Genomic DNA, 27,823 nt, shown 5'->3' on the forward strand with positions numbered 1-27,823 from the left:
CAGTCAGGGAAAATTTCCAGGTCAGGGAAAAGTCATGGAATTGATTTTTGTCTGTAATAGTCATGGAAAAGTCATGGAATTTCCATCATTTTCTGGAATTTTTGCAAAAAAATATTTAATTAATTAATTTTTTGAAATAAAATTTATTTCTACTCATTTTTCATATTTTATACTTTTGCGCAATTTGAAATAACGCGCCAATACTAGTAATAACTTAATGGTGCGTCTGCGCGTTCAATTCAGACCTCGGCTGTCTGCGTAGCCAGACGCATGTTACGTGCCCATCTCTGCAAGGTGCATCAGAGTTCCGCCATAAACTACATAGTTATGATCAACATGGTTGTTTATGTCAAATGTATATCGCTGATTGCAGATTATTATTAGTTATTTTTCAAAATTTTATAAGACTGTTTTAGTGGTGTAAGCACTTTTCATGAAGGTTGCTTAATAATGACTTCGACAAGAAAATGTGTATTTGACCCCAAATGGTTGGAAGAGCAACGCTTTTCGTGGGTGATGTCAGTAGAAAACAACAAAAATTGCGCGCATTGTAAAGTTTGCAATACAAATATGGCTGAGCAACATGGGAAAAAAGGCCTTAGAAAGTCATATGTTAAGCAAGAAACATATTACTATCCAAAATTGGAAAGATTCAAACAAGCCTTTATTTGAAAAAAGCAATGGTCCCAGTATATCATCTTCTTTCTCAACATCTCAAAATGTAGAAATTTCAAGAGCAGACACAGATGATACAGATGCAGTGCAAATTAAATCAAAAGTTTTAAGTCAAGCACGAGAAAATTTAAAATCGACAGGAATGATAAGCTACCTTGAAAAGGACAATGTTACGAAAGCAGAAGTAGTCTGGTGTTTAAAATCAGTATTACATCATAATTCTTTAAGAGACATCGAAAGCAGTGTTTCTACAATGAAACTTCTATTTCCTGATAGTGAAATAGCAAAATAATTAAAACTAAGTAAAGATAAAGCATCATATATTATTACTTATGGTCTTCGGAATTATTTTCAAAGTGAACTTGAAAGGGAGTTAGAAATGTCTGATTTTATTTCAGTTTCATTTGACGAAAGTTTAAACAAGGTATGTATGTAGATTCGTAAAATGTTGATTTGTTTAATGATATATTATAATTATTATACTTATAAAATAATATGGTTATGGATTGTCAGAATTAAAAATTTTCTTAGATCGTTTAGTTTTTATAATTAATATAGGTTTGCGAAAAACAACAAATGGATCTGATCGTTCGCTATTGGTGTGAAATAAAAAATGAAGTTAAAACTAGATATCTTACATCTACATTTTTAGAACATGCAACAGCATCCGATTTACTAAAAGCTTTCAAAGAGAATACGTCAGAAAATATTTTGTCAAAATTAATACAGATTTCAATGGACGGTCCTAACGTGAATTTTAAATTTCTACGAGAATTGAAAGAAGACTTAGCTCAAAATCCAGAAAGAAAAAAATTAAGTGAAACTGGAAGTTGTGGACTTCATGCAATGAATAATTCCTTTAAAGCAGGTATAAAAGCTACTCAATGGGATGTCGTTGCTTATTTACGAGCTTTATATAATCTATTTAAAAATGTTCCTTCTCGAAGATCCGATTATATAAGTGCATCAGAGTCATCTAAATTTCCGCAAAAATTTTGTTCCGTTCGTTGGTTAGAAAATGGTGCAGTATCTCAGCGTGCTCAGGAAGGTTTACCAAATATTCAAAAATACGTAGAAAAAGTTACAAAAGACAAAAAAGAACCAAATTGCGCTAGTTTTAAAACCGTTTCTAATTCATTAAAGGATGCACTTTTGGGTCCAAAACTCTTGTTTTTTCAAACTCTTGCAGCTGATATTCAACCATTTTTAACCAAATTTCAATCAGATAATCCTTTGGCACCATTTCTTTATTCTGAGATATCAATTGTTTTACAATCCGCTTTTAGACGTTTCATAAAATCAGAAGTTTTAGAAAATAATTCCTTGTTAAATATAGATTTCCTAAATGCAAAAAATCAGTTGACTGACAAAGAAATTAATATTGGGTATGTAACCAACTCAGCACTTCGAAAATGCAAAAATGTAACAGAGCTGGAAAAATTACAATTTAAAGAACAATGTAGAAAATGTATGATTGCGTTTGTATCGAAAATTATAGAGCGATCACCTATAAAATATCGATTAGTAAGAAGCATAACATGTTTTGATCCTGCGATTGCACTTCAAAAAAAACGGCAAATAAGCGATTATCTAGTCTTCTTAAAACCTGTGTTGAAGATCAGATTCTAACTGGCCTAACTGCTGACAAGATTGATCAAGAATATAATAGTCTTTGTGAACAATCAATTGTTGTTGAGAAAATGAAAATTTTCGACCAGTCTACTGACAGATTAGATCACTTTTGGTTTAGTATTGTTAACGCGTGTAATGAGAAAAATTATAAAAATCTTTTGTTTTTAATAAAGCATGTAATGGTCCTGTATCATGGAAACGCGGCAGTGGAGAGAGGATTTTCCGTGAACAAAGATTGTATTGTTGAGAATCAAAAACCAAAGAGTTTAATAGCTCAAAGAATAATATATGATTCAATCCATTCAGTAGGGGGTATCGAAAATGTTACAATTACCAAAAAAATGATTCTTTCAGTTCGAAATGCCCCTTCTTTATATAAAGAAGCACTTGCTGAGGAAAAGAAAAGTAGAGAAAAAGATAAAGCTGAAAAAGAGTCAAAAAGAAAAGTTGAGAAGAAATTAAAGGAACTGAAAGTATTAAAACAAAAAGTGTTTCAAGATGCGATGAAAGAATCTGTTCACATCGATGAACAAATGGAAGCGCTAAAAAGGGTCTGATTGTAAAATAAGTCAAATGAAAAGTATTTAACAAAACGATTGTTGTTTTAAAGTTGCTTTAATTTTTATATATATAATTTAACGAGAATTAATACAGATATATGATATTATTATATTACTCAACAAAAATCTGTGAAAGTTCAAAATTATTTTATACGACTTGTGAGGGTAATAATTTTCGAAATAAAAAAAAATAAATCGATAATTACCTGCATGTCCTCCTGCCAAGAGAGGAACGATTCGCAGCTCACAAAATTTTCTTATTTTCAACAATAATCTCTTAAAGACTCAAAATATCTCTTAACAATCTTAACTACAAATCCACAAAATTTATCATAACAATCATAACTTTAAATTTCATTAATTGCTGAACAAAATTCCATAAAAAATTCTCCAATTAGACCTGGTTCCTCTAGTTAGTGCGTGTGTGTGATTAATAATTTTTCATATATAATAATTTTGACACAAGACAAAGTTTTATTTCTTTTTAATTATTCTCAATTTTTAAACGACGATAATTAACAAAAAAAACTTAATTAATAGAATCGACTCATAATGAACTCAAAATTTTAATTTACATTAATTAATTAAGACTTTAATAATTTATTGAATAAATTCACATTAAAGTAAAAATATTGGCTCTTAATAGCCGACGAATACTCCATGACTGCAAAAAAAAATAAAAAAATCGGAAAGAAACTTGTCGAGAAGCGACATAACCAAATTTTTATCTGAAACAACAAAATCGCGAATTTCATAATAAAATTCTCAAATTTTTTACTCATGAATTTTCCGAAATTATTTACTGAATTTAAATTTTACTGAATAATCAAGGTTATCTTAATAATTTGCCGAAACACTCGAGAGAAAATTCGTCCCACAACATGTGCTTGAGTTCGCCATTTTTTTTATTTTCTAATATTCAAAGTTAATTAATTTTTATTTTCCACTTTTTGGCCGAACTCGTATATTTTACAAAGAATCATGTTTTTAATTTTAAGAAAGTTTAGCTTACCTCGATATCAATTTACAATTTATTGGAGCATCTATTAAAATCTACCAATAATTGTTTTAATTTTTCCGATAATCGATCAAATCTAACAGACAGCACGATGTACAATGGGACTCGTCTTCCCTCTCAATTTTTATAACCACAAAATTACAAAAATTACAAGAAAACAGAGGGGAAACGTCGTGAGTGTCGTCCTCGGTCTATACCGTTGTCCTTCGACGCTGATTGGCTGATGTGTTTTCCTCGACTTCCAGAATAGTTACGTCGTTAGTCCAAGTTCAAATTTCACTTAATTAGAATTAACAATCAATCCAATTGACTTAGAGAATTTCCATTATCTTCTTGAATAAAATATTCGTGGCGACTCAACGTAATTTATAGATATGTTGATTTTAGCCAGGATCAGCAAATTCATCAAAATAATTATAATTGGCCTCGCGGTAATTTTTGAACCTCCTTCCAAGATCGTGAAGGCGGACCCAACAGAAATTTTACAGCGCCAAGATGGTGTAGCGGCTACCGGCAATAATTCAACAAGTGTGCCCAGGTGGCAACCAAAACAAACAACATAACCCCAATTCTGTTCGTAATAGCAGAACAGCAATTTTTGTAAGTTTATTTTTTTCTTTCGTAACAAGGTTGTTCCTCACGATAATCCATCGAAATTCATGGACCCCACGATGTCGGAACGGCTTAACAATTCGTAACAAAGTGTCGTTCCTCACGATTACCCCTCGAAAATTAGGGATCTCTCGGTTTCGGAGCGGCAATAAGTTGGTGTTCGATCCTTCCTTTGACTTATCTCAACAGTTCGGAGATCTCCTCGTCGGCGAAGGTGAACAGGGTATCGTAACAATATTTTCATAACAGTGACGGTCCTAATCCTTTCATAATTCTTGACAGGTTTCTTGTGATGTAGCTGAGTGACAATTTCTTTTAAATGAACATGGACTTGTAGTCTGAAATCGAGAATGGACAGATGTCATCTACGTTGGCTGGATCTTCTGGTTTCCGCTCGGATATATACATAAAAAAAATAAAGAAAAACGGCAATATCGCAACTAAAATTATTTGACATTTCTCGCAAAATTCAGTCATGGAGTGTCGCTTTTTCGCCGAATCGTGCTGTCGTGTTTTATTTAAATTTCTGATTCTCTACAACTTCTAAGTATTTTGTATTAACAAGATTTTGTGACGTGCACAAATTGCAACGTCACAGACTTTTGAGTGATACTACTGTGTTTTATCATCACTAGTTTACTGTAGTAGATTTCATAAGAGTTATATGACGTTTAATTTAATGTATTCAAATGCCAAATATTCAAACAAAGTGTTCCCTAATTCACTAAGATTCTATTTTATATATTGAGTATGTAATTTAGAAAATTAATAAATAGAGTTTTATTGTCATTAGTTTTTATTATTGCACTTGCGTGTTCTTTATTATTTTATCTACCACCTAATATTCAAAAATAATAATGTCAGGGAAAATTCTTGAACCTGTCATGGAAAAGTCATGGAAAGTCAGGGAATCGGGATTTATAAATTTGTTAGACACCCTGTGTTATTATCAGTTCTTTCCTGACAGCACCAGGACCATCAACTCTAATCATCCTCGCTATATTTTTTTTGTAATCTACACGAAAAAATTTATAAATTTGAATTACTTTATATAAAATTTTCTTAGTTTTTTGTCGAAAAATACATTTCTTTCCCTTAAATTATCATTTTTCTTTAAAAATTTAATAAAAATTAATCATTAACTCCAATCGTGCTCACGTTAAAATACATAAGTGTACCAAATTTGAGATCATTATGTCAAAAGATGTGGCCGCTAGGGGGGTACATAGTCATTTTTAGTACACAATGTACTATTTTTCACACAGTGTTATGTTTGGCTTGGGAGAATATTTTTTGGAAGTATTAAGGCAATATTATTTGGTAATATATAGGCAGCTCGTAATAAGCTAAAAGAAGTTTCAGAAATTATATATTATCATGTAACATTCAAAAGTAAGTTAATAGTCTACTAATTTATATGTAACTTTTTGTCTGTAGAAATACAAAGTCAATAAGAGTTTACAGAATTATAAGACTTAATATTAATTTAAAATTATTTGTACATTTACATCTAATTTACTTACCATATCATCATCAAAATCTTGTAACTGATGATCAGGTAGTCTTTCATAAACTACTCTTCCTAAACCATTGTTGCATGTTGTTTGGGCTGTAAAAAATAGTATATTATTATTTGTAGACTACGGTCAAAGTATTAGAAATGAGAATTTTATAAATAATAAATATCCCTATCTCCTTCAATTATACCTAAAGAGCAGTCAAATTAATAGCTCGAGACAATACGAGAGATTTGCCACGAGAGGCAATATGTCTCGAGATGAAATTTTAAAAAAATTATAGGAGTAGAAGAGGAATGTCAAACATAAAACTAATTATTCCGTGAAGCAAACAAAATCAAAATAGTTGCCAAAGATGCGCATAATTAAAACAATACTTCTCTCACTTCAAATTTTCAAAAAAAAAATTTATTTTTGAGATATTATGTTTAATTTAGATAATAATGTTTAATTAAAACATTATTATGAATGTAATATGTAATTAATATGTTTTACTATTAATATTAGTTAATTAAGCATTATTTCAAAAAATTTAATGCAATTAACATTGCAAAAAAGTTTAGACAAAACAATTAAGATAGCACATTATTCACCGTCCCTGTGACATAGAACAGTATCACACTCAGGTATCGATATAATATAATTATATTAAAATAAAAATTACAAAAATAAAAATGTAATATATCTAAAAAAAATAATCAATTTCAAAAATTCGAATATTTCAATTTTTATCATAAAAATCACTCTAACCTTTTTAAAAACTTATTACTTGTAGTAATTTCAATGTTTATTTTAATAATAAAATAAAAAATATACAGTTCTGTCAGTCATAAATAGCAATGTTGAATCCGGAATGTTGAATCCGGAATGTTGAATACGGAATGTTGAATACGGAATGTTGAATACGGAATGTTGAATACGGAATGTTGAATACGGAATGTTGAATACGGAATGTTGAATACGGAATGTTGAATACGGAATGTTGAATACGGAATGTTGAATACGGAATGTTGAATACGGAATGTTGAATACGGAATGTTGAATACGGAATGTTGAATACGGAATGTTGAATACGGAATGTTGAATACGGAATGTTGAATACGGAATGTTGAATACGGAATGTTGAATACGGAATGTTGAATACGGAATGTTGAATACGGAATGTTGAATACGGAATGTTGAATACGGAATGTTGAATACGGAATGTTGAATACGGAATGTTGAATACGGAATGTTGAATACGGAATGTTGAATACGGAATGTTGAATACGGAATGTTGAATACGGAATGTTGAATACGGAATGTTGAATACGGAATGTTGAATACGGAATGTTGAATACGGAATGTTGAATACGGAATGTTGAATACGGAATGTTGAATACGGAATGTTGAATACGGAATGTTGAATACGGAATGTTGAATACGGAATGTTGAATACGGAATGTTGAATACGGAATGTTGAATACGGAATGTTGAATACGGAATGTTGAATACGGAATGTTGAATACGGAATGTTGAATCCGGAATGTTGAATCCGGAATGTTGAATACGGAATGTTGAATCCGGAATGTTGAATCCGGAATGTTGAATCCGGAATGTTGAATCCGGAATGTTGAATCCGGAATGTTGAATCCGGAATGTTGAATCCGGAATGTTGAATCCGGAATGTTGAATCCGGAATGTTGAATCCGGAATGTTGAATCCGGAATGTTGAATCCGGAATGTTGAATCCGGAATGTTGAATCCGGAATGTTGAATCCGGAATGTTGAATCCGGAATGTTGAATCCGGAATGTTGAATCCGGAATGTTGAATCCGGAATGTTGAATACGGAATGTTGAATACGGAATGTTGAATACGGAATGTTGAATACGGAATGTTGAATCCGGAATGTTGAATCCGGAATGTTGAATCCGGAATGTTGAATCCGGAATGTTGAATCCGGAATGTTGAATCCGGAATGTTGAATCCGGAATGTTGAATCCGGAATGTTGAATCCGGAATGTTGAATCCGGAATGTTGAATCCGGAATGTTGAATCCGGAATGTTGAATCCGGAATGTTGAATCCGGAATGTTGAATCCAGAATGTTGAACCCGGAATGTTGAATCCAGAATGTTGAATCCAGAATGTTGAATCCAGAATGTTGAATCCAGAATGTTGAATCCAGAATGTTGAATCCAGAATGTTGAATCCAGAATGTTGAATCCAGAATGTTGCACCCAGAATGTTGAATCCAGAATGTTGAACCCGGAATGTTGAATCCAGAATGTTGAATCCAGAATGTTGAATCCAGAATGTTGAATCCAGAATGTTGAATCCAGAATGTTGAATCCAGAATGTTGAATCCAGAATGTTGAATCCAGAATGTTGAATCCAGAATGTTGAATCCAGAATGTTGAATCCAGAATGTTGAATCCAGAATGTTGAATCCAGAATGTTGAATCCAGAATGTTGAATCCAGAATGTTGAATCCAGAATGTTGAATCCAGAATGTTGAATCCAGAATGTTGAATCCAGAATGTTGAATCCAGAATGTTGAATCCAGAATGTTGAATCCAGAATGTTGAATCCAGAATGTTGAATCCAGAATGTTGAATCCAGAATGTTGAATCCAGAATGTTGAATCCAGAATGTTGAATCCGGAATGTTGAATCCGGAATGTTGAATCCGGAATGTTGAATCCAGAATGTTGAACCCGGAATGTTGAATCCAGAATGTTGAATCCAGAATGTTGAATCCAGAATGTTGAATCCAGAATGTTGAATCCAGAATGTTGAATCCAGAATGTTGAATCCAGAATGTTGAATCCAGAATGTTGAATCCAGAATGTTGAATCCAGAATGTTGAATCCAGAATGTTGAACCCAGAATGTTGAATCCAGAATGTTGAACCCAGAATGTTGAATCCAGAATGTTGAATCCAGAATGTTGAATCCAGAATGTTGAATCCAGAATGTTGAATCCAGAATGTTGAATCCAGAATGTTGAATCCAGAATGTTGAATCCAGAATGTTGAATCCAGAATGTTGAATCCAGAATGTTGAATCCAGAATGTTGAATCCAGAATGTTGAATCCAGAATGTTGAATCCAGAATGTTGAATCCAGAATGTTGAATCCAGAATGTTGAATCCAGAATGTTGAATCCAGAATGTTGAATCCAGAATGTTGAATCCAGAATGTTGAATCCAGAATGTTGAATCCAGAATGTTGAATCCAGAATGTTGAATCCAGAATGTTGAATCCAGAATGTTGAATCCAGAATGTTGAATCCAGAATGTTGAATCCAGAATGTTGAATCCAGAATGTTGAATCCAGAATGTTGAATCCAGAATGTTGAATCCAGAATGTTGAATCCAGAATGTTGAATCCAGAATGTTGAATCCAGAATGTTGAATCCAGAATGTTGAATCCAGAATGTTGAATCCAGAATGTTGAATCCAGAATGTTGAATCCAGAATGTTGAATCCAGAATGTTGAATCCAGAATGTTGAATCCAGAATGTTGAATCCAGAATGTTGAATCCAGAATGTTGAATCCAGAATGTTGAATCCAGAATGTTGAATCCAGAATGTTGAATCCAGAATGTTGAATCCAGAATGTTGAATCCAGAATGTTGAATCCAGAATGTTGAATCCAGAATGTTGAATCCAGAATGTTGAATCCAGAATGTTGAATCCAGAATGTTGAATCCAGAATGTTGAATCCAGAATGTTGAATCCAGAATGTTGAATCCAGAATGTTGAATCCAGAATGTTGAATCCAGAATGTTGAATCCAGAATGTTGAATCCAGAATGTTGAATCCAGAATGTTGAATCCAGAATGTTGAATCCAGAATGATTCTAAATTATTAAATTATCAGCAGAACAGGTACAATTTTAGTTGCTGAACATGTACATTTTCTTGTAGAAGATCTTTTAGATGGTTTTTCAATAGGGAGGTGTTTGCTTTTTAGGATAAAAAACAGTTGAAAGTAATTGACTGAGGGGTTATAATTTTATGAAGCAATAAAATTCGTTTAATATTTTAAAAATTTATAAGAATAATAAAATGTGTGTCAAAAATAAACTATAATATACATATAGGTCAAATTTTTTTTATCTTTCTGTTTAAAAGTTACAATCTTTAAAAAATCACTGTTTAAATTTTTTAAAAAGTTCAACCCCCTCCCTCTCCGACAGTTTTTAAAAAAACCTAACAATACTTCGTGGTTAAAGTACTCATCCCTAGGGCTAAATTATGTGCAAGTTACAACCAGATCCGATCAACTTTTTTTCACTTAGTACGCTACAAGAATTTTACCCCATATATATTTTTTTAACTTGAACATTATTATTTCTTAAATGGATGTCTAATTACCATTTGCTAAAAAATTAAATTCTTTACATTATTTTTTTTTTTAATAATTGGGACTTCGTCGATTTTGCACAAAATTGTTTCTTTCACAATTTCTTGTATTTTTATTATTTGCATTTTATTTTTGTATTTTTCTTTGGCCAGAATAATTTTTTTCCTACTCGACGCATTGGTGAAACAATAATACGATAATTTAAATCCTCTTCTACTACACCGGGAATCCACGTATTTTGCTAATTACCGCCAACCAATCGCCTGTTTGAAAAATCATTTCCTATAAATCCAAAATTAAATTTGAATCATCATTCCGTATTTCTTCGTCATACTTAAGGGGGTATGGTATTTAATATTTTTGCATTTTTTTTATTTTTTTAAATGAATGTATAATATTTCAAGAATATTGTGTAAAAATTTCAAGCCGATCGGAGCAAAATTGACCAAGTTATGAGCATTTGAGCATTCAAGTGTCGGTTGCTCCGCGGGCTGTGTTTTCGTACATTTTGAATTTAGTTTGTGTTTAACCTTTTGCGGACATTTCTGAATGTATTCCGATGTCATTGATGTGTACGTATAAGTTTTGGGGTCGCTGATTACGAATCTGAAGTCAGATTTCAAAAATTGTCAAAATTTAAAATTGCGTTTTTCCCGAAATGACTTTTTTAAAGTCCGTGTTCACGATATCTCAAAATCTACTGAACCAATCGTTCTAAAATTTGGTACAGTTCTTCTTGACTAAATTCCCTAAGTAATTACGAGAGCTTTTTTTATAATTATTAATTATACAGTAAAAAATAGATCGATTTTTTCAGCGAAAATCGAGTTTTTTGTTTTCAAGTGCTGCGAAAAATCGAAAAATAAAAAAAAAACCTCTCGTAGTTACCTCGAAAAACATCTCCTTCAGCAAAAAAATTTTTTTTTTTTAGATGAATCTGTTGCGAGTTACGTTGAACACCACAAATCCATTTTTTACGAGGCGCCTAAAGAGATTTACTGCCTCTCGTTCAATTTGCAATATATTTCAATGAAAATTTAGAAAAATATGTACCCCCCGTTAAAGAACTTCGGATTTAAACTAAAATGTTTACAAGGAGGAGAGTAGATGCATTCGCAACACGTTGAGCTTCCGAAGTACAGTTTATCAACTTCCTGTTTCGTTTAAATGATTTTATGAATTGTTCTGGTGTTAGGAATAATACGAAGATCTTTTGGAGTTAGAGCATCAATATTTTTCATCTTAGCTTCAGATATTTCGAAAACATGAATTTTAGAGTCAGGTAAATTTTTGTACATATTTACAACGTCAGATGCAGAACGGATGTCTTTGCCGTGTGTTACAGCTGAATCGCACTGCTATTTGATGCTTCGACCAACACCATCATTGAAACTTTTGCCGTGTCCAGAAGTCGTAAAATTCCAAATCACATTTAACCACTTCAATTTTTCAGAATAATAGCATAACAAAAAGAAATTGGTTTTATTTTTGTATTGTATACTTGGGTCATCATTTTGAAAATGAATCGTTTTAATTTCGGGTATATAACGGTTCATTAATTCAAAAATAGGTTTCATATGAGCCTAAATTCTACAAGCATTATGGCGCAATCACTCGACTGTACCAAAAGATACACATTCAATTTTTTGTTCTGAAAAATCTTTAAAAAGGAAGCATCCAGTGTGCAAAGTAATTTGTTTTACTGAAACACCAAAATGGGCACTTTGTACTGCTTTAACAAATTGTTAAGATTTTTATACCGATGAGATGTGTCGAAAGAATGTTGCAAGTGTTCACGGTGATCTGGAAGCTGGAAAGTTCCGACCAAAAATGACGACAAAATCGGCAAGCGGGGATGTTTCAAGGTATATTTGGACATTACAAATCCGATTGATTTGAAATCCTAGCTGATCGTTTAAGCGAGATACCCTGAAATCAGTCTCAAATGTGTTAATATCGCAAAATCAGTTTTCGATATACTAATGTAGACTTTCGTTTTTCACAAAAGTGTAACTTCAGTTTGTAATTTATCATGCAACTTTATGTGTCATAAATAATTCATAGCATGTTTGTTTTCATGTGGAAACAATGTCATAGATTGATTAAAATTTTGAATAACTAGGTAATATTGATAAATAATGTCACAGACGCATGAAAAAAATCGCCAAAAAGTTTGTGCTCCGTGTGGAGAAAAAATCGTTCTCAAAGGAAATAGGTTAGAATCGTTTTTTATAATCAAAAAATATGAAGATTCGATTTAGAAATTTTTAAGCGAAAAATTTGATATACTAAATTTCAAGTTTCCTTTGAGTATTTGCGTTTCTTGCCGTTTAACTCTTGATGAGCACGAAAAGGGCGTGTTTAAAAGACCCATACCTGTAATGCCAAATTATTTGGTTATAGAATTGCCAAAAAATACTCGGCAAAGTGATAACATTCAATGTTCTGACTATATCTGTACACAGGCTAGATATAAAGGTCATATCAACCCGAAAAAAGGTGCCGGTAACATAAGGAAGTTTGAAAATATTGTCTGTACAACGACGAAAAACGATATTTCTTTGAACTCAAATTATGAACAAGTCGCTCTTAGAGTATTGCGTAAGCATATTTTACAGATTGTTTTACTTACCGTTTTTCTAAAAATTTTAAGAAATATTTAAATATTCTATAACCAAACAAAATTTTTTCAGACGGAAAAAAGTCTGTTGATTTCTCTACAAGGTGCAATATTTGTTTACAAGAAATTGGCCGTGGCATAAAACATTCCTGTCTTTCTAAACGTAATGCTGTTTGTGAAAATGTGGTAAATATAGTCCACCAACTTTCTGAAAAAGAACAAGAACGCATTATATGTAGTTTGTTACGAGATTAAACCAATAAAGCAGAAAATCCAAATAAAAAGAATAATCGTTATCTTCAGGTCACTAATGTGTCTGGACCTGCAATGAAAATTTCACTTTACCCAAAACACAAGGAAATCGAAGTTTCAAATGAGCAGTTCAGCATCTTTCGTAAGTTGTATTGCTGGTAGACATTCGGTACTTTTCAATTTAGCTAAACATTTATCGCTGAAGTCGACATTACTATCTTATTTATACCAACACGATGTTAGGGATTTTGACGTAGAAGGCGTAAAAAATATCAAAGAAAAAAGACCCGTTGTGTTTGCTGATGCCAAAGCGTTGGTCTCAAAAATTATTGAGCACAGAAATTTACTTGGCGATTTTCACATTAAAGTACTTGCAGATGGTGGACAGGGCTTCTTTAAAATGTGTTTAACTCTAATTCCACAGAATTATAATTTGGAAAAAGAAAATGTGACTGCTGACGAAATGAAAGAAAATGTTTATCCAGAATCACCTCCAGAGAAACGAAGCCGCCATTCTGGAGACGCTGAAAGTGGAAGAAAAGCAAAGTTGACGAGTGTCAATCGTCTAATACTTCTGTATTTAGTACCGAAAATCAAGGAGACATATGGGAACCTGGAATTATTCTTTCAGCTGACTAAACTGAATAACATTCCTTTCAAGTTTGTTGCCGATTTTAAGTTAATACTGATGGCGAACGGTCAACAAACTGCCACTTCGATGTTTCCATGCCCATATTGTTGCGTATCGTTGCGTTTTTTGAGAAATTCAAACGACGAAAAAAATGAAACATCAGCTTTAAATAAAAAAATTGATTTTTCACATTTAGAGTCTCGAGACAGTTGAAGAATGAGTTCGAAGCATTTTCTAACGCGGGAAAAGATAAGAAAATTGCTCCACACTTTCATAGCACAATAAATGCACCATTGTTCAAAGAATCTGATGACTATTAGAAAAATGTATCGTCCCAGAACTACACATTTAGCAAGGATTTGTCAAACATTTATTTTGGGACGGAATAGTACCTCTTGTTGGACGTGAAAAGGCTCTTTTATAGCCTAGGAAACTTGGCGTGATTTCTAAATCTTACCATGGTGAAGTATTCGAAGGAAATGGTTGTAGAAAACTTCTGTCGGAACCAGATAAGTTGTTGGACCCAGAAATTTTCAAAGGTCATACTCAATATACACTCATACCTTTTGTATCTGCCTTCAAAGCAACTGCAGTGTATTGAGCAGCCAAATTGGAAACGTGAAAAAAGCTTATGAAGCTACTGAAATGAACGAAACTCCGAAAATACACGTGTTTTTGAACCATCTTGAACAATGCCTGTAGTTTTTAGGAAGATCTGATGGTTTAGGAATTTGGTCTGAGCAAGCGGGAGAAAGTGTCCATCATTCTTTTTTGCAAACTTGGAATAAGTATAAAGTAAATTCCATGGTTGATGCTGAGGGATTTTATTTAAAAATATTTTGTTTATTGAATTAAAAACAATTATTTTTATTTTTGAATAAAAATATTGCTTTGGAATTTATAGGATACACACATAATAATATAATTATGTTACAATAACAATGTCTATCACGTGGTAAATCTTGTAAAATTATTTACTTTTTATTTAATAATGCAATTTGAAGTTCGAATTTTATATAAAGTAATTTCACTAGTAACTTCTAGTACTAATTACTACGCAACTTTGTATAGAAGTAAATTAAATATTTAAAAAAAACATAATAATTTTAGAGTCGGTATTAAAACTACACAAGAATTTTCATAAAAAAGTTATATTGTACAAAACATATAAATTTATATTTTTTACATTATATTTTGCTTCCTCGTGGAGGAAGCTTTGTAGTCCTTTCGTTTATAAAACTTTTCAAAGTGGCGGAAACAAATTTTTTTCTTTATAGAAACATGTTATATAAGATCCTGATCAATTGTCCGGATGTATGTATGTGTGTGTGCATGTGTGTGTGTGGATCCCTTTTTTGTTTAGAAAATAACTTTAACAGGTTTTAATGGATTTAGATAAAATTTGGTAGGCTCATTTATCATATTAATATCTCAAATCTGACCAAAGGATTTTTTAAAATACTCAAAAAAAAATGTTATGGTCTTTTTTCCAAAAATTTTTTTTAATCGCAAAAATTTTTAAATACAAAAATTTAAGGTTATATATAATAAAATCGTATTCCTTACGTTAAAACGAATCTATCGATATATATGAAGTATACATTTGAGGTAAATTTAAAGAATTTATGAAAGTTAAAAAATCAAAAATTCACATCTTGGAAATAAAATTTTGCTTTCTCCACGAGGAAGCAAATTTTTTTGCTGATCGTAAAGAGGAAGCAAAATGTTCATGTCCTGAACATCTGAATTTACAACTTGTTTTTAATGTTTTTATTTTTTGTTAATTTAAAATTTTTTTGTAAATGAAAAAATTTTTTTTGCAACACTAACCTCTAAAGTTAAATTTTACACACCGAAAAGTGTGTGTAAAGAAGCTCTTTTTCAAACGGTGAGTAAAGTGATTCACTTTACGCACTGAAATATTACTTTACTTTTTTTTTAAATTTCGTATACATTTTTGAAAAGGACGTGAAAAATGCATTAAAATTCATTATAGATAAATTGAAATCCATTAACATTTGTCATAGTTATACGGATTTGAAAATTACAATGTTACCCATAACTTCAAAACTTCAAGCCCCTCTACATTCTACAAATATTTTTTCAATGAGTTTATATTTTAGGAATTTATTACTATCATATAGGACAACAATTTACCAAAGTATGAACCCAATCCCAGAACATTGACTTTTTCCCTAGTAGAAATTTCGGTAAAATGCCGAAGCTCACCACTGGCATTGTATTGGCACAGTATAATCTACCAGTACTGGTTTCCGGGAATTTTACCAGTACTGAAAGGTAGTACTCATCCATTACAATGCCAGTAATATACTCAGATCAGCATTTAAGGCATGCGCAATTGGACTATTAACTATATCTCACATCTGCGTCTTCACGTCACTAAACTAGAATTCTATCACAATTGCAGTTAATTTATTTTTAAAAATAGTGCGTGTTTGTTTTTTATTAATGTCAAAATGTTTGATTATAATGCAAAACAGGAGTAACTTTTTGATTTTTTCATTAAAGAGGAATGTAAGTATAGAAAATATTTCATATTTTAATAGAGAATACGTAGAAGGCGAGGTTATTTTCTATTTTCATAAAAGGTTATTTCAATAAATAAAATGTAAAAGTTACATAAGAATATATATTTGTTAAAATTTAGTTTACAAGTATGATAATAAAATTTTGCAAAATTATGTTTTCTAAAAAATGTTCGTTTGTAGTTTTTGAAAATTATTATATGTATAACTTAACCTCAAAACATACAGTTTTCAATTTTATTTTATTTAGTCAATAAACTTAATCTTTTTAATACTTGGAAAATCTTATTAAGTATTATTATATATTATTTATGTTAAATTTTAATTTGTTTAATTTTTTAAAACTATTTCAGAAAATTTTAATATAAAATGTTTGGACAAGGCAGGAAAAGATTTTTAAATCGCGACAGAGTTGAGAGACACAGGTGTTTAAAAAAGTTGAAATTGTCTGATGACAATATTTCGCAGGAAGAATCTTCATCTGGTATGTATATGCTGCAAATTAAAATTTATTTATGAAAAAATATAAAATTTATTTAAAAACTAATTTTTTTAAAAATGTGTTAAACAATTAAATTCATTAATTTTTTACAAACTTTCTGAAATTATTTAAGGAAACTTTTAATTAACTTTCATTTGTAATTAAAAAAAGAATATATTCTACGAATTAATGTTTTGTATCAAATAATTTTAGATAAACCAAGTGTCTCTCATAGCCATGATGATAAAAATATTTATAATTTTGCACAAGTTAATAGCTGCCACTACGATTACCAAGATTGTGATGAAATTACATATGAAGATTTCGATGGTGCTGATGATGCAGATGATGATGATTATGTATCTTGCGAAGAAGAGGAGCAGTTTGAAGACGTTGAAGACAATTTAGTTTTGGATTTTGAAGACATTTATGGGGATGAGTCGGAAAGCGAGAATACTGACGAAGAAATAATTGACGATTTTGAATATTCAGATGATGAACTTGACGTAAATGATAAATCTCCCGAAATGGATATAGTTTCCGAAATAAGAATGTGGGCCCAAGGTGGTCATGTACCATTGACTAAAGTTGATGAAATTCTTAAGATTTTAAGAAAAAATGTGCTACCTCAATTACCAGCATCTTCTAAAACGTTGTTAAGAACCTCTTCAGCTAAATATGTTATAACGGAAATGGAAGATAAGGATGGAGGAAAAGGTCAGTTTGCTTACCTTGGAGTTGCTTCAGGTATTAAAAATTGCTTGAATGTGAATGAGCACAAAAGTGATACAATCTCGCTAATTATTAATATTGATGGAATGCAACTTTTTCGGTCTAGTAATAAAGATTTGTGGCCTATTACTGCAAAAATTTATACGCCTAATAATATTTGTGAGCCATTTTGTATTGGACTTTTTTTGGGAAAATGAAAACCAAAAAATATTAAAGAATATCTGAAGAATTTCAAGAAAGAGATGAATCGTTTATTCGAAGAAGGTTTGACAATTGAAAATAGACATTTTAAAGTGAGAATAAAATGTTTTGTTTGCGATACTCCCGCTCGTTCATTTGCAAAAAGTTCCAAAGGACATGGAGGATACTACGCATGCGAACGTTGTAAAATTAAGGGAAAAAGAGTGAAATCGAAAAAATCTAAAAAGAAAGGTTATCGAACCGTTTATCCATCAACTAATGAACCTTTGAGAACCGACAATTCGTTTAGAGAAAAAACTCAACCTGAACACCATAAAGAAGAATCACCACTTCTTTCTTTAAAGCAAACAATAAATATAATTTCGATATCTATTTTAGATTTTATGCATTTGGGATCAGGTGTTATGAAAAGAATATTAGAATGTTTGACATCAGGTTTGAAGACAAAATTGAGTGTGAGAGACAGACAAACATTATCTGAAAGATTAAAAGCATTGAAAAAACAGGTTCCAATTGAATTTCCGAGGAAACCTCGATCTTTAAAGTTTCTTCCGAAATGGAAGGCGACTGAGCTTCTTTTCTGTCTCTTATATAGCGGTCGCATTTTGTGTGATGAAGAATTTGCTATTTCATGGAACAGTTTAGCAAAGCATTATTTGATCTGTTTTTTTAAACTTTTAAAGCATACCTATGGAACTTCAATGCAAGTGATAAACATGCATAATCTGATTCATTTAGCAGATGATGCAAAATTCTTGAATTCCAGTCTTAAAAACATCACCGCTTTTCCATTTGAAAATTTTTTGGGTAAATTAAAAAACTTGTTCGCAGTGGAAGTAGACCCTTGTCTCAAATTTGTCGACGGTTATTTGAAATGACTGTAAACAAAAATCCATCATCGCCACCTGTCATACAAATAATTGAAACCGAATCCGTGACAGAAGATCGAACGAGGATTAAAAAACTCAAATACACAAACTTAACTATTTCCACATCTTATCCAGACAACACTATGATGCTTTCTAACAAAAAGAATTTTAAAATCGCTGACATCGTTAAATTAAAAGAATATCATTCGTTAGACAAGATAGTAATTGTTGGACATGTATGGGAAAAGAAGAAGTCTATTTTTGATTACCCTCGTGATTCGAGTGATTTAAACATGTTGGAAATGCAGAAGGATGCAAGGAATGTGCTGAAAAGTTATTTTTTAACTGATATTAATCGAAAAATGGATGTCATGTGGGTGAACGAAAATTCTGAAAAAAGAATCTATGCAATTCCTTTATTGCATCACTGAACTATGAATAGGGAATTTTTATCGATATCTTTTTTCATCTAAAATCGATAAATTGGTTCTGAATTATATTAGAAAACAATAGCCATCAAATTCATTTTTAAAAAAGTATCAGTTATTTTTCAAACTTTCAATGGACGTATTTTCGCGCGCTACAATTACTTCTATCTTTGTCTGCTAAGTTTTGCCTGCCCAATAGACAAATGTTAAATCGGCCATTTGCCGTACGCAATCATCTGTGTATACACCGTTTCACCATCTATTTCTCTGATAGCATCGCTCTGACAGAAATTGTGAAGGTAAAGTCATCAGTTTAGCAAAGCATTATTTGATCTGTTTTTTTAAACTTTTAAAGCATACCTATGGAACTTCAATGCAAGTGATCAATTTCTTATAGTACTAAATATTTTTCTCATTAAAGTGTTGAAAATGTGATAAGATTCAGAACATGATTTCTAACATCAAAGTTATAGATCGCGACGCGTCAACCACGTGTATTCACACTGCTTGCACAAATAAATTAACACAAATAATTAATTGTCCAGTGTATTTCATATTACAAAATATTTTTTTAAATACATTTATTGCGTTTAAAACATAATTTTTATTACACTATTGGATTACAAGCAAGAAAATTTTGATCGAAAATCAATAGTCACGTGTTGCATCAGATTTTTTATTCAGTGTTTGTGTTTTTGTTATAGAAATTTTTCTGATAAAATGATTGCTATTGTTGCTTCTATTTTATATGACATTAACATATATATTAAAACTTTCAATACTCTCTCTAATTCAGTTGTAGTGAACAAAAAATTCATGACGTAATTTCTAACCTCCAAATTTTAGAAAAGCACTTTCTACATGTTCTTTTACAAGGTTTCGTGTCTAAACTTTAAATAATTCATCATCAAATTGTACCACATAGCAAAAATTATTTTTTATTGCATACACACATACATAGATACTTTGTTATATTTGAAGGTTACTAATGGAACACGTGAAAATGAATATCAAAAGTTTGCACAAAAATACAACCCATGTTGTTGTGCAGTTCATTAAACTAAGCAGTAAAGGGCAAAGAGTCGTTTAACTAGTGCCCAGATATTGGGTCATTTATAAAAGAAGCAAGAAGCAGTGGTTTTGTAAATATCCACCCATCGTAGAATATACATTTATTGATGAGTGGGTTGAAACTGGAAAACATCCTGATCCAAAGTGGGGAGAATGGGCTGTAATTTTATTAAGAGAAGCAAGTAAGAATAATATTAATTATTAAAATTATAAATCCGATAAAACTTAAATTAATGTTATTGAATATTTAACTATTATTTTACTTTTTTAAGGTTCTTTTCAACAAGGAATAAGGCGCCAGGATAGAGCCTTCGAAAGCGCAATTGTTGATACAAGTACCTTTCAGGAAAGTTGCTTAAGTGATGAACCTCGAGAACATTCCGATTCAAGTTGCGATGAATCAGCTGATGCCATTTTAGCCGAAGCGAAAAATGTCGTTGCCAATTTGCAAAGTAAAGCGAATGAGACCCAAGGTATTTTTATTCTTTGTTTAAAAGGAACCTTTTATACATTTTATACATAATACGTAAAAAATTTATTGCTTTCTTTTTTCGAAACTTTTATGTCTGCTTATTTAAAATTTTACAGAATACTGATACTTCATTAATAATATCTTTTTTTTAACATTTACAGGGAATGCCTTGCCGGTAGCTTCTTTGCCAATCCATTCAGTGAAAGATAATTTTACTGATACAGAATCTGAAAAATCTTTGGACAATTCTTTTGACGAAGAACACGAACCGATCAACAACGATTATAATCAGTCCAGAAAATCATTTAAAAAATCAGCTCAAACTAAATCAAAATTTAAAAGTCCTTACGCTTCTACTTCCGTCAGAAGAGTTAATGGTGCGAAAAATATCGCCAATTCGCAAAGTAAAGTGAATGAGACCCAAGGTATTTTTTTTCGTCAATCCATTCAGTGATAGAAAACTTTCCAGATGTAGAATCTGAAGAAGAACTCGAACTGAACAACAACGAGTACAAGCAGTCCGAAAAAGCATAATTTACAAAACCAGCTCAAACAAGAGCAAGAAAATTTAAAAGTCCATATGCTTCTGCTTCCGAAAGAAGAGTCACTGAAAATTCTAATCATCGGAATAGTAAAAAATGTGCATACTGCAAAAAAGATACTGGTAAGTTAGTTTTAAATTAATTATTTAAAATTTTTTTTAAATCTACACAACATTTAATTATTTTAATTATGACACTATTTCTTATTTCAGATTTGACTGAAGTGTTCACAAAATCGATGGAACTTTTAGAAAGACGACTTTTACATCATATTAACAGAAGATTAGATACGTTGTCAGATGCGGTAGTAATAAATCAAGCTGCAACTACAATCTCTGAAATTACGGAGAAACCAATTTTGAAAACTTTGCCAAAAGAAACGGTACAAGATTTTAAAGATTTTGACCAAACTCTTAGTAATAATGAAGAATCTCTACTTCATGTGGTAAGTTTTGATTTTTAATTTAATTTTATGATTTTCTTTATTTTTATTTATTTAATGACAAAATTTCTTTGAAAAATAGGTTCACTTCATGCATCTTTATGCAGCACGCGCGAAATCAGCCAACGTTGCAATCGGTATTATATTACCGAGAATCATTAAAAAGGAAGTTCAATTAAAGTACAGTAAGGCAGGAATACCATTTCACGGAATATCGAAGGAAAATTTTTCCGCCACGACAACATTTAAATCTTTAGAAAGTACGTAAAAACAACTTTAAGAAGTAAATTAAAATAAAATAAATCTAAACCTCCCGATCCGTCATAGATAAATTCTTTCCATAAGAAATTACTTGGGATAAATCTATCTGGCACTCATCGGAAAGTGGATCATTACAGACTAAATAAATTTTTAAAAATATTTTTAAATAATGTAACTTTTTTTCTAGGAGTTCTTTTGGATGTATTCAAGAACGAAACACAAAAGACGATTGGAACAGCGGTTAGTAGATGGCTGTCAAATGCTGTTGATCGCGAGGGAGGAAAAAAGAAACGGATGCAAGAAAATGCCCGTCAAGCAGAGTAAATAAAAATCATTTAATTAGTACTTTTAATATTTTATTATTGTATAAACAATATATACAAATATATATGTATATATAAATATATTTATACATATAATATTTGTATATATGTCAATATTGTAGCAATAATAATAATTATTTAATATATTAATTAATTATTCATGTTATTTATATTTTATTGTCATTTAACGTACGAAAATGATAATCATAATATAAAAAATATTTTATTTACCCATTTGTTAATTAATTATATTATTATAATTTTTTGTTTCCGTTAACTGTTTAAATTTAATGAGGTAGAAATTCTTTATTATAAAATAAAATATTTACTTTCCCGTGTGGAAAAAGCCACGATCTTGCCCTCAAGAGTTCGGGGCCCCCGGCGGGGGCCCATGAGGGCTAATCCATATGGCGAATCCATGAGGGGCAACGTAGGGGCCCCGCATGGATCGCCCTCATGATCGATTAGCAAAATTTTCTAAGTCCAAAAATCAAATATTTTTTTATCACCAAAAAATTAATGTTTATAATGATTCAGAACAACGAAAAACGCGTTTTTAATAAAAATATATTTACACTTTTTTTGAAAATTCATCTGAGATGATTCATGATAATAATCATAAAGCATATAATGATGATGAATTAATTGAAAAATGAAAATATCCGTTAATAGTATGCATAAATTACATATTTTTTTAATTTTTTAATTAATTAATTTATTATTACTTTTAATTATATCCGACAGTTAATTAATTAGAACGTTAATTAATAAATTCAATTTGAGTAAGAATTTAATTTAAAATTGAATAATTATTAAATAAATATGTTATTTATTCATAATTTAAGCTTATTTATTATTAATTAACTTTTATTATTAATATTATTGATTAAAAAACATTATGGCAAACTTGAGGGCAAACGTGAGGGCCCATAAGGGCGCCCTCATCGATGAGCATGTCGTTTCCATGAGGGGCCCCTATGGATCATCCATATGCGCCCCTCATGGCATGAGGGCGATTCATAAGGGCCCACATCACTTTTCCACACGGGTAATTAAAATAAAAATTTTATTTAATTTTATCAAAATAAAAATTCCCCTTTTTTAAATACGGTGATTTGGATAGGCGGTATTAATCCAGTACCAGAACATTACTGGTTGATGGTTCTACACCAGTACAGATAAAATTCATTAAACCAGTACCGACAAGCAAAAAGCCAGTACAGACCCACTACTGGTACCGTACTGGCAGCCAGTACTGGTACTACGGCAAATAGTACTGGACCAGTAATTGCGCGATCGTATATTTCTACTAGGGTTGGGCTGGGGCGATTGAAAAAGAATCTCTCATAAGTCATATGTAAATCCATGTGAAATCTTGGGTTGAAATTTAAGAATCTATATGACATCTTATATGATTTTCTATGCTTAAATCTATTTGTTTTATCATGTGTAAGAATGCACATGAAATTGTGTTCTATTTCCCATGCGGATTCCCATGTGGTTTCCTATGTGATTTCCCATGAGGGGATTTTCAATAGGGCGAAAGAGGATTTGATATGGGAAAATTTTTCAAAAAAATGATAAAGGATTTCACATGGGAAATGACATGGGGTTTGACATGGGAAAAATTTTAAAAAAGTGATAAAGGATTTCACATGGGAAATGACATGGTGAAATTTTTCAAAAAAATGATAAAGGTTTTCATTTAGTATTTAACATGGGATTTGACGTAGGAAATGAGGAACCTCGTTTTGATATTTTCCTATGTCAATTACTGTCTCAATTTTCCATGGGGATTTATATGGGAAACCATATGGTTTCCTATATAGGAGTGGGGTTTTACATAGTTTTTGACATAGGATCCCATGTGGTTTCGCATGTGGGGATTTTCAATAGGGTTAACAAAGATTACTGGCTGATAGATTCAGGTGCTTCGGATCATATGACGTACCAGCGGGAATGGTTTTACACATTTGAAGAGTTAAAATCTCCCTTAATTATCAAGATTGGAAACGGGGACGAGATTTGCGCTTATGGTAAAGGTAATGTAAATGTATAGAAACACATGTTAATGATAAGTGGATTCCAGGTACTATTTATGATGTCTTATATGTTCCGTTGTTAAATCAAAATTTATTTTCAGTCAAAGTTACTGCTAAAAAGGGTATAAATTTTTCAATAACTAAATAGAGAAAACAATATTTATTTATGCGAGATAATAATATTATAGCAACAGGTTAAAATAGCAGTGATTTTAGCATAAAAAATACAAAAAGTAGATTTTCTTAAACATGCGTCTAACGATTTTTTTCTTTTTGGTCTTAAATTATGCAGAAGACATAGTAGAATAGAAACCCACAAAAAAATTTGAAGTGCTTCGACTTTTGGGTTCAACTTGGTTTGGACACACCGTGTTTAATTAATAATAAAAACATAAGTTATGCAAATAAAGCAGGCCTAACTTAACACATCACAAATAACTTCATACCTTTGTTTTTAATTGCGGGCCACGAAATTTGGAACCGGATATCGAATCGTTATAAAATATCGATTTCAATAAATTTTAAATAAACTTTCTATGAAATTAAGAATATTAGATATTTATTTATAATTAAACAATTAATTTTGCATAAACAATGGGTAAATTTAACAATAAAATTATTTTTAATGTCATATTTTAAACACACATATTTCATGAGTACTTATACCAATCTTTATTAAAATCAATTCATTGCATTTTAAGATAAGAATTATTTAATGAAACGATGTAAAATATTTTGATTGTTTATAACTCAAATAATTTTAATTTTTTTTTTAAATCCTTTGAACCATTTAATAAACTCATAATAATGTCTTTATTTTATATATTTTTAAATTAATACAATAGAATCGAAAATTTGCTGTTACACTTCAGTAATTTTTATTTGGATGTACATATATTTATATGTCTTTGAAAAATTAGCAGTTAAGATTTAGGTCAAAGTATTATTTTCATTCTAAAAGTTTGTAGAAACATAAAGAATGTTCAAAAGATTGTCGCAAAGAAAGTTCATAATATCCTCCTTCTTGCAGTGTGCCAGAGATCCATTGGAGTAAATTTAAGTACACAACAATAAAAACTTTCTTTATTTTTTTTGAAAATGAGAGAAATATGTAGAAAAACACGTTTCTTTCATTTGTTTATATAAATATAATTTTTTATGCAAATTGAAAATCAAAAATCAAGCTCGAGACTTCATACTTGATACTAGGCTTTAGACTGTTTTGAACCCTACTTTTTCATTTCAAGCCACTTTGGCGGGCGGTGCACGGCGCAAAAAAATTCAAAATGTCCGGTTATAATTGGAAACAAATATTTATTTCAAGAATATGAAGACAAGAGTCCAAGGTATTTTGCAAATAAATTTCATTATAATCCTTGCTATAGAAAGTATAAAAAATACAAATTGTTTATAAAATTCTTATTAAAAATGAAGAATTTTTGAAATTTTTTTTTCACAATTAAAAGTTTATTTAAAAGAGAAGATATTCAATTATTAACTACCAAAAAAATTGCCATTAATTTCTAGCAAATGAAATTTGATTTATTAATTTAAAAAAAAAAAAATGATGCAAAAATTTTTTATTATAAAAAAAGATATAAAAATTTGAAATTTTGAAAAACGATATAAAGTGTTTTTTTGGTTCGTTGTGAGCGACAGGTTTTCACAATTGTTTTTATTTTTCCAAAAATCTAGAAAATTTTGATTCACGGTTGACGTGGTTTTTGACTCATAGTATTTCGAAAACAAAAAATGCCAGATTTTCATATTTTTTGTGTTAAAAGTATTCAATTTAGACTTTATAGAAAAAATGTAAATCGAATAAAAAGGGTCGAATTCAGAAAAATAGTCAAAAAAAATTTTGATTTTCAAAAAAATGGTCAAATTTTGGATTTTTTGAATTTTTTTTTGCACTATTTAAAAGCGAAAAAAACTATTTTTATCATTACAATTTTATATTAATTAATTATTAATGTTAATATAAATGAAAATATTTTATTAACAAATAAAGTTATCGCATTTCTGACCTTGCAAAATGCAAGTCGATGTAATTCCGCATCCAACGAGCCCTATATGAAGTATTTTCGTTTAATAGATTGTTTATAAACAATTGTAATGATAATCAATTGTTCATAAAAAATCAGCTTAAAAAAATACTTTATCCCAGTGAGCAAAAAACCGTGTTCGTTCAAATAATTTTTCAGAACATTATTTGGCGGACATGAAGCGTTTTTAGAACGAACATGGTTTTTTTCCCACTAGGATATTAGGTTCGTTGGATACGGAATTACGTCAGCTTTTGATTAATAGCTTCAGAATTGCGATAACTTTATTTATTTGTCAAATATTTAATTTTTTATTAACATTATATAATTAATTAATTAATAATCTTGAATAAAAAATTGATAACATATGAGATTATAAGTCACATATAAAATTGTTGACCAATGTTACTGGCTGGTAGAAGGGTAATATTACTGATACGGCAGTTTGTTATCACTTTGAGTGAGTATAATATCAAGTCACCTGGTGACTGCTCTATACATCACTTGTTAAAGCTTTTCCCTATCTTGTTACAGATTTGTTACTTGTTCGCTAGTAACTGTGTTGCCTGGGAGAACCCTCATTCAAAAGTAAATTTGGTAATCATTAGAAACCTACATTGCAAGAAAATCCTCGGAATACAGACCTCCAGAAAAAATGTTTAATTGGCATTTAAAAAATTAAAATATTATTATTTATAACATTCGTTGGAAGAAAAGATACTAAGTTTTATGAAAAAAATTTGAATCCTTCAAAAATTATTTATTTATATATATTTTGAATATAAACACAATTTTCTTCATATCGCTTTTTAAAAATGTTGTAAAAATGATTTCTTTTATTTTAAAATTCGATTGCAAACATGGTTTTTCTTACCAATTTTATATAAATAATCAAAATTTTTGTTTATTAAAATTCAACATTTTTTTATGAAAAAACTGTCCTTAAAAGTTTTGATTCAAAATAATATTAAAGAAACACTTTTTATAAATGATATAAAATTTTTTATACTTTTCAAATGATACTTTAGATTTTTTAATACACTAAATATTAAAAATTTAATATCCTAAACACAAAATGCGTACCAACCTTCACTACCTTACCTTACAATTTCATTTAAAAATACGGTCTTGTTTCTTATAAAATGACCCATGTGCAAAGAAAATAATATTTTTAAGTAACTGACTTACCATTAGTAAGCATTTTTAAAATTGTTAAAATGGTGATTGCATGAACCATGTTGAGCATAAAAAACTTATATTTCATCTTGTCATTTGTATTCACAGTATGTTAACAAGTGATTTCAACACTTTGGAAATTTCAGACTAAGCAAGTCAAATACTTCTTCCTTTTATACAAATATTTCATTTATAAAAGCTTTAAAATTTTGAAGCATTATTCTATAAGATGTTATTCACTTTATTCACAAGTTTTTTTCAGTGAAGTAATTTAGATTACTAATACGAGTAGAAAAATATTATCTACCAAAACATTAGTTGTTTAGTA

General features: G+C 30.3%; 2 protein-coding genes across 4 annotated transcripts in view; one reads left to right on the plus strand and one right to left on the minus strand.

The window, feature by feature from the left end:
* LOC127287511 (uncharacterized) overlaps positions 1-27,823 on the minus strand; it is a 404,468-nt gene extending 376,645 nt beyond the window's left edge. Inside the window, exons 1-2 of one of the 3 annotated variants that reach the window (XM_051314503.1) lie at positions 27,508-27,823; positions 6,021-6,106 (exon numbers count right to left, since the gene is read on the minus strand). In XM_051314503.1, the coding sequence (XP_051170460.1) occupies positions 6,021-6,106; positions 27,508-27,583 (162 nt within the window). In that variant the 5' untranslated portion in view covers positions 27,584-27,823. Of the gene's footprint in view, positions 1-3,879; positions 3,976-6,020; positions 6,107-27,507 lie in introns of those variants that run through there. The other 2 variants (XM_051314508.1, XM_051314514.1) reach the window with 2 other exon arrangements.
* LOC127287555 (uncharacterized) lies at positions 21,034-22,249 on the plus strand. The gene is made up of 4 exons (XM_051314551.1): positions 21,034-21,328; positions 21,419-21,651; positions 21,731-21,908; positions 22,097-22,249. Exons 2-4 carry the CDS (start codon positions 21,445-21,447, stop codon positions 22,231-22,233), a joined length of 522 nt encoding a protein of 173 aa, XP_051170508.1. The 5' UTR covers positions 21,034-21,328; positions 21,419-21,444; the 3' UTR covers positions 22,234-22,249.

This window comes from Leptopilina boulardi, unplaced genomic scaffold (assembly GCF_019393585.1).
Source record: "Leptopilina boulardi isolate dan_hultmark-lab unplaced genomic scaffold, ZJU_Lbou_2.1 LbouV2_122, whole genome shotgun sequence".
NCBI classification, from domain to species: domain Eukaryota; kingdom Metazoa; phylum Arthropoda; class Insecta; order Hymenoptera; family Figitidae; genus Leptopilina; species Leptopilina boulardi.

Coding starts and splice junctions, on each gene's coding strand:
- LOC127287555 (XM_051314551.1), top strand. CDS start 21,445: ATGGAACTTTTAGAAAGACGACTTTTACATCATATTAACAGAAGATTA. Junction 21,652..21,730: donor AAGAATCTCTACTTCATGTG/GTAAGTTTTGAT, acceptor TTTGAAAAATAG/GTTCACTTCATGCATCTTTA. Junction 21,909..22,096: donor AACATTTAAATCTTTAGAAA/GTACGTAAAAAC, acceptor CTTTTTTTCTAG/GAGTTCTTTTGGATGTATTC.